The sequence below is a fragment of the Labeo rohita genome, chromosome 8, assembly GCF_022985175.1.
Source record: "Labeo rohita strain BAU-BD-2019 chromosome 8, IGBB_LRoh.1.0, whole genome shotgun sequence".
Taxonomy (NCBI): domain Eukaryota; kingdom Metazoa; phylum Chordata; class Actinopteri; order Cypriniformes; family Cyprinidae; genus Labeo; species Labeo rohita.
This window is the reverse complement of record NC_066876.1, coordinates 892070-906241: the sequence shown is the minus strand read 5'-3', so window position 1 is coordinate 906241 and position 14172 is coordinate 892070. Positions and strand designations below refer to the sequence as shown.

General features: G+C 38.1%; 1 protein-coding gene across 1 annotated transcript in view; it reads right to left on the bottom strand.

Annotated features, from left to right (window-relative positions):
* cacna2d3a (calcium channel, voltage-dependent, alpha 2/delta subunit 3a) overlaps positions 1–14172 on the bottom strand; it is a 170475-nt gene that overhangs the window by 144428 nt on the left and 11875 nt on the right. Inside the window, 2 exon segments of the mRNA XM_051117795.1 lie at positions 1777–1836; positions 2833–2949. Of these exon segments, the coding sequence (XP_050973752.1) occupies positions 1777–1836; positions 2833–2949 (177 nt within the window).

Here is a 14172-nt window from a genome sequence, read left to right as displayed (position 1 = left end):
ACCTAGAGACGACCTCTACAGCCCTGAATGTCAGCGGAGTCCACATCAAGTAGATGAGCCCCAGAGACGGATCCACAGTGAAGACCACATCACCTAGACGGCTGTCGGCACAAGACCACGGGAACTTTGGCCAGAGGAGAACTGGCCCCCCGACTGAGCCTGGTTTCTCCCAAGGTTTTTTTCTCCATTTGTCACCGATGGAGTTTTGGTTCCTTGCCGCTGTCGCCTCTGGCTTGCTTAGCTGGGGACACTTTCTCTAAACACAATATTGCATTTTATTTTATTGTTTTTGATTAACTACCTTTACCTATAAAGTGAGCGTTTAATGTTGCCTTTGGCATTGTTGATGTACTGTTTCCTATTTAATACTGTACATCCGCCTTGTCACAATTCTGTATTGTTAAAGGCGGTATATAAATAAAGGTGACTTGACTTGACTTGACTGTCTACACTGGATGCAGCGCAACGTGACAAATCACCAACAGTAAACTGCTGCCTTGTTCTATTTATGATGTACTGATACAATGTTCAAATGATTTGCAAAGGTCACTTTGTCACGTCCACTACACTACATTAAGGTTGCCTTTGTTGGGGGTTTATAAAGGTGTTTGTTAACTCTTTCAGTGTTTTTAAAATAAAGTTGCCAGCCACCGCATGCATACAAGATCACTCGTTTCTGCGTCTTCCTTGTCTGTGTTTTTGATCGCCACATTCTAGATACAATCAGGAGATGCGTAATAGTGCTCCCTAGCGTTAACAGTGAAAACACAGAAACCCAAAAAATTCTGTGTTTGGCAGGGAAAGTTTATCACTAACAAGTCATTTACAAATGTATTTTAAATCGTTTTAGAGCAGTTATAACTGCATGAATAAGAATGGTGACTTTTCATCATTTTTTTTTCTTAGTCATTATTGGTTATGTAAAACATGTGCCAAATTGGCTGTGCGGATTACTCCGCAGTGGCGACCCCTGATAAAAAAGGGTGCAAGCCGAAGGAGAGAGAGAGAGAGAGAGAGAGAGAGAGAGTCATTATTTTATAGACTGACTATAAATTTTGGCTCCAAAAACGCTGAATAATTTAAAAACAATGATTATAAGGAATCGCCAAAAGACCAAATGACTGCCAAACATATTAACCAGCTCAGTGTATGTTCACAGCATATTGAAATATGCCAGCTCACAGTAAATTTGTGTAAAATGTACCACGGGCTCAAAGTCAATCATGTATTTGTTTCATAAAGAAATTCAAATGCATTTTGCATGTTGATATTTTCACCACAAGGTTATTACGATCTTACACACATGAAACTTTTTGTAGCTCAATGGTGTTCATTTGCTGAAAAGCTGTTTGTTGTTTATGGCTGTGAAATGTGCAGTGTTGCATAGACCTCATGTGAAGACCTGTGTTTGAGACCACCTGAGGCTTTCAATGTGAAAAAATAAATGGCTTTTTACAGTAGATTAACCTTCAACCTTTATATGAGCAGTGACAGAGATTGTCTCAGTAATGGATGCCTTAGTGCAGTACATTCAGAGAATCTAACAACAAACAATTAAAGAAGTATATATGCTTTATTTATATTGTAATTACTGTGTAATCTATGCACACACATTCATTATTTATGTTCAACAATCCTATGTGTGATCGTCATATAATTGATGGTAAGATCCACATAAGTTTTAATACCAAGCAGCTAAGCCTGAACATCACTCATCAAGTGCTGTTGCCTTGGTAAAGAGATGCAGTTACCATGGTAACCCCCACTGTTACTCACCTGTAGTTCAGGATCCTCCTCATGATTCAGGTGGGCTTCCTCTGCTGCTTCCACCAACCGCTGGAGGGCAAGACAAATGGATATTATGGGCCTCTTTTAATGGGTTACGTTCGTTATCTCTCTATCATTGATTTAGTGCTTCCTGTTCGCACTCATACACAACACATGCACACTGTAGTTGATCCCTCTCTAAAATAATAGGAAAGACAAATTGATTTACTCTTACAAAGTGCTTGCATCATAAGACTTTAATCAAAAGCTAGGTGATGTACTGTCTATATATATATATATATATATATATATATATATATATATATATATATATATATATATATATATACACGTTTATTAAAAGTTAATAATAAATAATTTACATTGTTATAAAATATTTATATTTTGAATAAACACTGTACTTTTTAAACTTGTTATTCATGAAAGAATCCTGAAATAAAAAATTACAGGTTCCAAAAAATATTTGGCAGCACAACTGTTGATATTATCCAACATTGATCATTCTAATAATAAATCCACATATTAGAATGATTTCTGAAGGATCATGTGACACTTAAGACTGGAGTAACAGCTGATAAAAATTCAGCTTTTCATCACAGGAATAAATTCTATTTTAAAGTATGTTAAAATAAAAAACATTATTTTATATTGTAAAAACATTTTAAATTACTGTTTTTTTTTCTATATTTTTAATCAAATAAATGCAGCCTTGATGAGCATAAGAGACTTCTTTAAAGACTATTACAAGTCTTACTGACCCCAAACTTTTGAACGGTAGTGTATATATATAGTTACTGTGTATTGTAGAGCATATCAAAGAATATAAAAAAAGCATTTTTTCAGTGTTTATTTAAGGGAAAATTTAAGTGGAAAAGAGACCTTGGTTGTGTTTTACATTTTGCTGGAAGCATTTGTATTTGTATAACTGGCTATAATGTTCTTGGCCTGAATAATCTGCATCAATCTTCATGCTGATCAAGCCTGATAAAGAGTCTGAGAATAACCCTATAAAATTCTCTCTTTCAAACGTGCAAAGACAGTTACCTTTATGGCTTCAGCCTTCTTGTGGAACATCTGCTCCATTTTCCCAGCAAGTTTCTTCACCAGTTTGATTCCATCAATCTCCTCCACCCTCACCAACTGCTCAAACTCCTTGTACTTCTATGAAAAAAAAAAGACATTTGACAATGACATTTATAAATCAAATGATCCCAGTCCTTGTTGATCATTGGCCAGTCCTGTGACTGTAGGCTGCTAGCAGCGGTGATGTAAATCTCACTGCACAGAAACCAACATTTAAAGGAATAGTTCACCCAAAAATTAAAAATCTGTCATCATTTACTCACCCTCACATTGTTCCAAACCTGTTTTGGTTTCTAGATACAACTTGAGGATGAGCATATATGACAGAATTTTTTCATTTTTGGCTGGACTGTCCCTTTAACCTTACTAGATGTACTATCGGAAGGAAGATCTGAACCATACTATGAGCAATGAAAAGCTGCTTGATTTGGCAGTGACACTCATGTGATTTGGCATATATCTCTACACCACTGACAACAGAACCTTGTCCACAAAATTTGCACTGGCATTTCACTAATGTGACTGCAGTATTTATATTCTTTGTCATTTACACTGAAATTGCACTTGTTCCATAACATTTCAACTTTTTTTCAATTTACACTTCTGGTTAGATTTGAAAATGTTCTCTACTACTGCACTGTTCAGTACTTTGATTCTAAACTAATTATGTTTTATGATTTAAAATCTAATTTATTACGTTTATATTTATTCCAATGAGCAGTATTTTGTTTGTTTACAGAGAAGGACAGAGAAGGTAGGAGACAGTCAAAAGTGCTCATAGCTTATGTGGGGATGAAACTGAATCTAATCCTTTTCCTGCTCCCATAATTCCTCTAACCTCACTCTCAAAGCTCCCAAATCCACTCCACTACACCCCGGGCCAAACATTATCTCAAAGGCTAGAGATGTGGCTTTTCACTTGACTAGCCAAGCATCTGTGTGTGTGTCTGTGTGTGTCTTTGTACATGTACACACTTACATTTGATTTTACTTTTACACTAATTAAGTAATTTACTGTCATTTTTTTTGCTGTTCAGTAATAAAAAATGTCCACAGATTTAGCAGAAAACTTGCAGTTTATGGAATACAACAATTTATGGAACAAATAACAATGAAACGTGAACGCTCCAGTGAATTCTTTCAATACATAGTGGCAGTCAGAGCAGGACAGACAAACAAAATTAGTGTTTTAGTATGGTAGTTACAATTAAAGTCAATGGGGCAAGGGATTGCAGTCAACATTAAAATTCAGTTCAAATCACCCAAAAACAGACTGTGCAAGCAACTTAGTTTCCTTTATGTGGGCCATTGTGAGTCAGTATGAGATTTAATACAGTGAAACTTACTGTCACATTGGTTTGGGTTGTGTTTGTGTTTGTGTTCTCATCTTTTATTTTATAGTTTAATCCTGGTTTGTCATGTGCTTTCTTGATCCTCATGTTATTTTGCCAAGTGTACAGTATGTGTCATGTTTTGATTGGTTGTCTAATTCATATGTCTTGTTCTCACTGGTTCATTGTCCTGTCATGTGATTCTCAGTTCTGTTTGCGCATTGGTTGGTTTAGTCATGTATTCCCCTTGTCTAGTACTTAAATGTGTGTTCACACCATATTGTAATAACCGTAATTACAAGATGCCAATTTGTAAAAAGCATTCACGTCCTCACAGAACTCATAATTACAACTTGTGAGAGCTATGGCTTGTACCACGTGACTGCTGCACCTCACGTGGAACCAGAGAAAAATTATGCCGCTTTAAAATGAAGCTATTACTGCTCTAAAAAAAAGAGGAAAATATACATATATAGACACTAAAATGTACTATAATATAAAGAACATATTATGTAAGTGTTAATGTTGTCATTATTTTGTTGTTTGTTTAGGTTAGCAATAACACATTTATTGCCGTCGTTAATAATAACAAACAACAATCAAACAATACAATAGCAAGTAATTATTTTTTACCTGACATGCTTTCTGTGTTCTGCAATATTTGGCAGTAGCACACAAATATAATGCAATATTGTAATTATGTGTTTTACAGCTGCCCGTAACATTCTTTCACACGTTCATTTTGTTGACTGTCTGTATAAAAAAGGGATAATCCCCAGTCCAAGGACATGAATTACAGTAATTACAAAATGGTGTGAACACACCTTAAGCCCTCATGTTTGCTATGTTAGTTTGTCGTGTATTAATGTTGTTGTTTACTGTAATGCTAATGGTGAGTTCTATTCATGGTCAAGTCATGTCAAGTTTTGTTAGTGTTCACATTTATGGATTGTCAATAAACTGCACGAGTTCTACACTACGTTTGCCTTAGTGGATCCGTTACACTTACTAATGTATTTCTTATTTATGCAAAGTTATCTCCACACAGTACTTGCAATATCCGCCACCATGACTATGTAAAGCTAGTTAAGCACCAGAAAGTTCAGCAGTATACCAGAAAGCAACTTTTTAAACGGAAAAAACTGTAAACACTGAAAGTATGTAACACATTACTGGAAGTTTATCCACCTACAAAAGTAGTTCCATTGCTCATTGCAAGACATTCACACTTCTCATAATTTACTCTAATCAACACAGACAACAAAATGTTTATGAAATACTACACACAACGAATGTTAACATATTTAAGCACATAATTAAAGAGTTACAACAATTATAATTTTACATGTGTTGTGTTAATCAAAAGTGTTTACAGTGTAGCCCCATGACTATTTTAAATAGGGATGCACCTGTCACGGTTGGTTTTATGTTTAGTTGGTGTTTTATTGTGTAGTTTTATCATAGTCATGTTCTCTGTTAGTTATTCCCTGATATTCTCTGTTAGTGATTCATGCTTTCATTGGTTCCATTGCTAAATGTTTGCAAAGTCTTCAGGAAGCAGAAGATAAGGAAAGCCAAAGGCCCAGACGGTGTCTCTCCAGCCTGCCTTAAAGCCTGTGCTGTCCAGCTATCATCTATCTTCACATTGATCTTCAACAGATCTCTGGAGCTATGTATAGTCCCATCCTGCTTCAAATGCTCCACCATCTTCCCTGTACCCAAGAAACCAAAAACCACAGGACTTAATGACTACAGACCTGTTGCTTTAACATCTGTGGTCATGAAGTCATTTGAGAGACTGATGTAGGCCTACTTGAAGGACATTACTGGACCCTTGCTGGACCCCCTGCAGTTTGCTTACCGAGCAAACAGGTCTGTGGATGATGCAGTCAATATGGGATTGCACTACATCCTTCAACATCTGGACAAACCAGGGACCTATGCAAGGATCTTGTTTGTGGACTTCAGCTCTGCTTTCAACACCATCATTCCAGATATCCTTCAGATTAAACTGTCACAGCTCTCTGTACCCACCTCCATCTGTCAGTGGATCACCAGCTTCCTGACAGATAGGCAGCAGCTAGTGAGGCTGGGAAAACTCACATCCGGCACCCGCACCATCAGCACTGGAGCTCCTCAGGGTTGTGTTCTCTCCCCACTGCTCTTCTCCCTCTATACAAATGACTGCACCTCTAAAGACCCCTCTGTCAAACTTCTGAAGTTTGCAGATGACACCACTGTCATCGGTCTCATCCGGGATGGCGACGAATCTGCTTACAGACAGGAGGTTGAGCAGCTGTCTCTCTGGTGCAGTCGCAACAATCTGGAGCTCAACACGCTCAAAACTGTAGAGATGACGGTGGACTTCCGGAGAAAGCCCCCTGCACTCACCCCTCTCACCATCATGAACAGCACTGTGGCTGCAGTGGACTCATTCAAGTTCCTAGGAACTAACATCTCCCAGGACCTGAAGTGGGACATTCACATTGACTCAATTGTGAAAAAAGCCCAGCAGAGGTTGTACTTTCTTCGTCAACTGAAAAAGTTCAATCTACCACAGGCACTGATGACACAGTTTTACTCAGCTGTTATCGAGTCAGTTCTGTGCTCTTCTATAACTGTCTGGTTTGGGGCAGCCAGTAAATCAGATATAAGAAGACTGCAACGGACTGTTAGGACAGCAGAATGAATCATTGGTGTGCACCTGCCCAACCTTCAGGACTTACATCTCCAGAGTGAAGAAACGGGCAGGAAACATCATCCAAGACCCTTCTCACCCCGGACACAACCTGTTTGCACTTCTCCCCTCAGGCAGACGCTACAGATCCCTGAGCACTAAAACATCTAGACATAAAAACAGCTTCTTCCCAAATGCCATCTCCAGTTTAAACAGATAAACATGAACATTACCTGGGTTCTACAATTCATTTATGTATTTCTTTCTCCATTTCTAATTATTGTCTCTTTCTGTAGTATTATTATGTAAATACTCATCCACATCTCTTATTTATATAGCTGTATATAGAGAAAATAATGCACAAATCTGTACATAAATCATCTGTTCCAGATTCATACATTATTATTTATTTTTAAGTTTTTTATTTTATTTAAATGTTGTATGTATGTATGTATGTACCAGGAGCACCTTAAAAAACCACAACAAATTCCTTGTGTGTTTGCGCACACTTGGCGAATAAAGCTAATTCTGATTCTGATTCTGAAATGTGTCATGTTGTGACTGGTTGTCTTAGTCATGTGTCTTGGTTCTCTTTGGTTGGAATGTGTCATGTGACCTGTATTGTTTAGTATTTATAGCCCTCTTGTTGCCATTTTCTCTGGTCAAGTATTGTTTCCCTGTATCTACTGTTTAGTAAGTTTTGTCCATGTTAATATTCTTGTTTGTCAAGTCAAGTCAGCTCAACTCAAGCCTAGTCAAGTCTTCATTTTACGTTCATCTGCGGCAGAGCCCACTTCAGACCATGGATCCACTCCAGAGCCTGCTCAAGTCTTGAATCCGCTCTAGTTCCTCTTGAGGTGGCTGCGTTCGCTGCAGAACCTCCCAAGGTGGCGGTGTCCGCTTCAGCTCCTCTCACGCAGTGTGGTATCTTCCCCCCAAAGAGAGAGCCCGGCACTTCATCTGTCCATACTGGACCCGACTCTTCAGCTCCACTGTAAGCACCTACTCCAACATCATAGGGCTGAATCAGAAGGCATATAGGGCGATGCCAGCATTGGAGCAGACACTTGTGAGCCATCTCTCCCCACCGTCGACACTATCCCTACCAAGCCATTAAAGCTAACATGTGAATGCTCGTCCCCTCTAAGGAGGGCGCTAGAGTGGTCAGATTGGTCGTTCCCTGCCGGTCATCCACTTCAGGGCACCATATATCACCATTGATCTCAAGGACGTGTACTTTCACATAGCCATCCTTCTTAACACATAAAGTTTCTGAGGTTTGCTTTCAGGACTGAAGCATACCAGTATCGGGTTCTTCTGTTCTGCCTGTACCTTCCACCCTGCACTTTCACCAAGTGTGTGGATGCTGCTCTGGCTCGGCTGTGACTCCAGGGCATCTACATACTAAACTACCTCAAAAACTGGCTAATACTAGCACAGTCACAGAAGACCAATTACTCACTGTCAAAAAGTTTCAGAGACTGTTAGATCTGATGGCAGCTGCGTCCAGTGTTATACCTTTTGGCCTGCTGTACATGAGACCTTTGCAGTGGTGGCTCAGGACCAGCGGGTTTTCCCTGAAGCACAACCCACTTTGCATGATTAAGGTCACGCAGCGATGCTTACGTGCCTTAGACGTGGAAGAAACCTTGGTTCCTGTCTCAAGGCCAAAGTCGTGGCAGGGGCTGAGGACCGGGAAATGGAGACTCCACCCCAAAGTGGTGTGCCGATGTGCTCTGCTTTCGTGAGTTGTAGAGAGTGTGCGCCGGGACGGGGTCCATCTTCTGCTAGTGGCCCAGTTCTCGCCGCTCCGAGTGTGGTTCTCGGACCTTGTGTCCCTCCTCGACGGCTCTCCACTAGAGATTTAGATCAGGAGGGACCTTCTTTCTCAGGCAGGAGGCACCATCCTTCACTCCCACCCAGAGTTATGGAGGTTGTTGCCATGGCCATGAGGGGGTACAGCTCCTAACATCCGGACTCTCAACCGAGGTTGCTGAAACAATACCCCAGTCCAAAGCTCCCGCCAGGAGGAAACAGTGCGCTTTGAAGTGGAACTTCTTGGTGCGGATAGCGACTGCAAGACCTTGTCAACTACCCAGTTGGTACAGTTCTGGAGTTTCTGCAGGAGCATTTCTCCACAGTGTTATCTCTCTCCACTCTGAAGGTTTATGTGGCGGCCATAGCTGCTTACCACTGTTATTCATGCTTTTGTATCATCACGCATTGATTATTGTAATTCTGTATATATAAGGATTTCATAATGTCAATTATCTCATCTTCAATTAGTACAAAATGCTGCTGCCAAACTTTCACCAACTTTTGAATTACCCCAGTTTTGATTTTTTTACACTGGTTGCCTGTGATATTTAGAATTGAACTTAATGTTTTGTTGATGGCTTTTAAAGCGTTGCATGGCATTACCCCAAAATATATTGCTGACCTTTTGATTCCTTATCACAGTATATGAGACAGAATATGAGATCTTCGAATCAGATGATTCTTCATATTCCTAAATCTAGCTTAAAATCAAAGGGTGATGGGGCTCTCTCAGTGGTAGCTCCACATTTATGGAACCCTGTTCCAATGCATATTAAATCTTCCCCATCTGTGGATGCTTTTAAGTCTAGATTTAAATTTGAATATTTTTTTAGTATAGATTTTGGAATTGACTGAGTGATCAGGATTTAATTTTTTCATTTGTAATTTTGTTTGTGTGACTATGTAATGGTCCTGGAAAGTACTTTGGTCAACTGCAGTTGTTTTTAATGTGCTATAGAAATAAAATTTGTATCGTATTGTATTGTACGATCTTGCCCTCTGCTCCACAGCCCAGGCCAGCCACTGTTCTGCGATTCTTTTCCTTTTTCCCCTCCATCCCACTCCCCGGACTAACTCCACCAACCTCCTGAACTTTTTGGTATTTGGTGTTAGGGTGTCTGGAGCCACCATTAGAGGGGGGATATGTCACGGTTATATGTGAAGTGTGGTTAGATCATGCCAAAGAAAGACTTAAAGGTTGCTATCTATACACAGACTGGGATGGGTTTTTTTAATAATATGGACATTGATGAGACTAGAGAGACAATAACAGACTATATAAGTTTCTAAAAAGAAAGTTATCATATATCCGAATAAAGAGTCACATATAACTAAACAACTAAAGAACTGCATTAATCGGGGGGGAAAGTGCTTAAAAACAAAGATTATGTTGGGCTGAAAACCACACAAAGAAAAACCTTAATTATCAGTTAAGGGAAGCAAGGGGAAGACAGAAAGAGCATCATTTTCCCACTTTGAACTCTAAAAATGCAATGAAGGTTGTTACAAATATGGAAACAAGTAAAGCACATGCAAGCGTAAATGATGGCTTACAGAAGGCTAATGAATCAAATGATTTTTACATTCAGATTGAAACTAATAATTTTTCTGATGAATGTAATTTATCGTAGACCCTCTAGTACAGGCAAGGGCAAACTCTGTCCTGGAGGACAGTGTCTCTGCAGAGTTTACTAATCAGTGTCTTCAGGATTACTAGAAAGCTACAGGCAGGTGAGTTTGCCCATGGACCAAGTTTGCCCATGCCTGCTTTTAAAGGTATTTAAATTTAAAGGTACTCATGGGATTTCTGCCCACCTTTGTGGAACTTGTGCAGTAGAACCTACCCCCGTCTGGTGTACACTTTTTCAATACTCATAGGGCTTACATAGAGTTTCTGCACTTTGGGGAAAAATCTCTGATTACTCCGATTCCAGAAAAGCCCCACCCACCTTCCACAGGGAAGGAGCAAGTGTCACCCATTTAGTCCTAAAACATCTAGCGGACACTAAGGCATATGCATGCCTTCTTTTTATTAATTTTAGTTCAGCTTTTAATTCTTTACAGCCATATTTATTGTTGAATAAATGTAAACAGATGCATGTAAATCCTTTTATTATAAAATGATATATTTCTTTTTTAACTAACAGAACCCAGCAGGTTAATGTTAATAAGATGATTTCAGACTCCAAATTTATTAGTACAGGAACCCTCAAGGGTGTGTGAGCTCCCCAGTTCTCTTCACATTGTATACAAACGGTCGCGTGAGTGAAACCACCAACAATTATTTTGTGAAATTTAGTGATGACACTGCTATTCTTAGCTGGTTATATAAAGATCAAGATATATCATCTTACCACTGAAAGTGAACAGTTTGTAGAGTGGTGTGATGCCCATCATCTTGTTGTTAATGTGTAGTTGCGTAATTGAAGATCACAGTCCAGTATTTATTCATGTTTCCATTATGCAGCTGCCTTCATATAAATACCTAGGTGTTCATTTTGAGTGTTCACTGTCATGGAATGTCCAAGCCTGTGCTCTAGGATACAAGAAGAAGACTTAGACTTTATGGTGTTAGTAGTAAGATAATGATGTTGGTCTATCAAGCTGTACAGGAGAATGTGATTAGATAACCTGACAGTGCAGTTAAAGTCTAAGCTTACACAGCTTATTCATACAGCCATGAAGATCGTTGACATAAAGGAACAATCCTATCTCCAGACCTAGTATGAAAAATCAATGCTAAGGGAGACATATAAGAACCTAAATGATACAACACACATGTTGAATCTGGAATTTGAAATGTCACCATCAGGAAGGAGATTAAGAATATCTTGTGTGTGTGTGTGTGTGTGTGTGTGTTTATTGCTGTAAGTCAGAGACTAAGGTATGCTTGTTTTTTTATTGTGCAATGTGTTGTTTTTAAGTGTTGTGATGCAGTGGCTGTTTTTTGAGCCCAAGACAAATTTCCCTCTGGGTCAGTAAAGTACACCTTACCCTTAAGCTTAATTTATATAGTGCTGACTAAAATCTGTGTCCCCTGCATCTCTTCAGTCATGTGCTATAACAGGGGTGGCCATTGTCAGTTCTGGAGAGCCACAGTGCTGCACAGTTTCACTCCAACCCACAACTGAACAAGCTAATCAAGGCCTTAGGGCTACTAGAAAGCTACAAGCAGGTGCGTTTTTATCAAGGTTGGAGTAAAACTCTGCAGGAGTACAGCCATCCTCATTTGTCCAACTCCACTGGTCTTTGTAAAAAATAAATAAATACATAAAAAAGGACATAAACCTAACACAGCACACCACACAATGGCGAAATGAATAAAAACATGACATGATTACGTAATTTCACAGGATGGATAGTTTAAATATTTACAGTAGCTTAAGCTTAGATGTAAAACATACCTATAAAATACATACCTAAAACCATCGGATTGATTGAACAAACTAACAGGTTTATGTTTCAATCAAAAATGGCAATAGAGGAGCTAAAGATCCTCAGTGCAGCAAGAACTGCAAAATACAGCTTACAGCTAACAAATTATAACAATGATTTATTCACATGGTCTGAGATGGGAAATGGTCATTACTAAATTGCTAGTGTTTGATGCAAAATCGTTACTAACATGGACTCTATAAAGAAAAAAAACAAAATAATTTTGAAAAATTAGGACATTAAGCACATGGGCTTTGTCCTGCTATTCCTGTCCCCTTGTTTCTCCACTCCTCCTCTTGTTTGTCTTGTTATTAGTTACTGAGTTAAATCTATCTCCTTTACTGGTTTATTGGAGAGAGAAAGAGAGAGAGAGAGAGAGATGAAATGATATAAAATTTCTCAGCCGATTATTATTATGATTATTCAGAAAGATATTTGCCGATACCCATGCGGATACTGATTGTTTGGTTTTCTTATGGAAAAAAATAATCTCTCCCAACTGATACGAAAAACTATACAGGGAATCCTCTGATTTTGTACATTAGAGGTTAAAATGAACAACAACACTATTATATTTAATGCTATTTATTTTCAGATATAATAATCACACTCTGTTTGTGTGACTATGTACTCAATTGCACATGAGGTAGTTTTCATAAAAACTTGTCTTTATGATAGATTTATTGAAACATACATATATAGTCAAACAGTAATTAAGCTCCCTAGTGTTTTTAATAACTAATGAACTGTGAACACTGGATGCAAGAGACTGTTCACAAGATGCTTTATTTAACATCTTTCTTTCAGCTGAAACACTGAGTGATTATATGATCAATTTGGTAAGTTGTACTGTATCTTTCAACATATCTTCGTGTTTATTTCGTGCTACATTGTATTAAAGAGCACATCTAACCGTGAATCTAGCTCATGTAATCTGTCTGATCTCTAACAGTAAATGTAGCTAACACAATCAGTTCTGTTATTTCTACTGCAACTTCAAAAGAGGCAAGACACATAACCTTGCTTTTTTTCCATTTCCACTGCACACGTCACACCTTTGTCAACACAAATGTGCATTCTTAATGCCATAAAATGTTACCTAGTGATATGTTCTATGTTAAGGTCCTTCACAGAGCACATCACACGGTAGCGGTTCATCACGTGCACCATTCAGATCATTTTTTGTCTCTTAAGTGTTATAATTAGCATATTTTTAACGTTTCTGATTGTAAATTTAGCTATTGTTTAATTCAATCTTTTAAATTACGATTCCTGGTTTTAAATAAAAATACTGTAAAATTGTGGCAAAATCAGAAAAAAAAAAATATATATATATATATATATATATATATATATATATATAAAAAATCTCCCAACCCTACTAGGTCCGTTGCATTATTGTGCCATTCCAAAGAGGCACAAAATCACTTTCACAGACTTTTACATCAATTGTTCCCTCCTGGTGGAATGACCTGCCCCACTCAATCTGCCCCCCTCATCTTCAAGAAATGGCTAAAAACACATCTCTTCCATCTTTATTTGACCCTTTTACTCTAGCACTCTCTTTAATTCTTTATGCATTTGTTTTCTTTTTTATTAAAAAAAAAAAAAAAAAAAAAAAAAAAAAAAACACTCGACCCTCTATTAAACCCCACTTGCGCTCTATTAGTTTTCTAACTGCTTGTTTTCTTAAAAAAAATAATAAATAGCACTTGCATATTACAGCTATTTTGTTGATTTGATTGCTTCTATTGTCCTCATTTGTAAGTCGCTTTGGATAAAAGCGTCTGCTAAATGACTAAATGTAAATGTAAAAAGATCCCCAATCACAAGGATTTTCCTAATGACTAAAAAGCCGTATTATGCATGCCACGCCAGTAGTTGGTAATGTCACTTTCTAAAGGAACAGTCCGTTTAAAAAAAAAGCATTTTAAGGCCCCATAAAACACTGTTGTGTAAACGAACAACTAAAAGAAAATGGTGTTATGTAAACCCCCGGTTAAGATTACTGCCATATTGACCAGTTTAACATAAACAAAA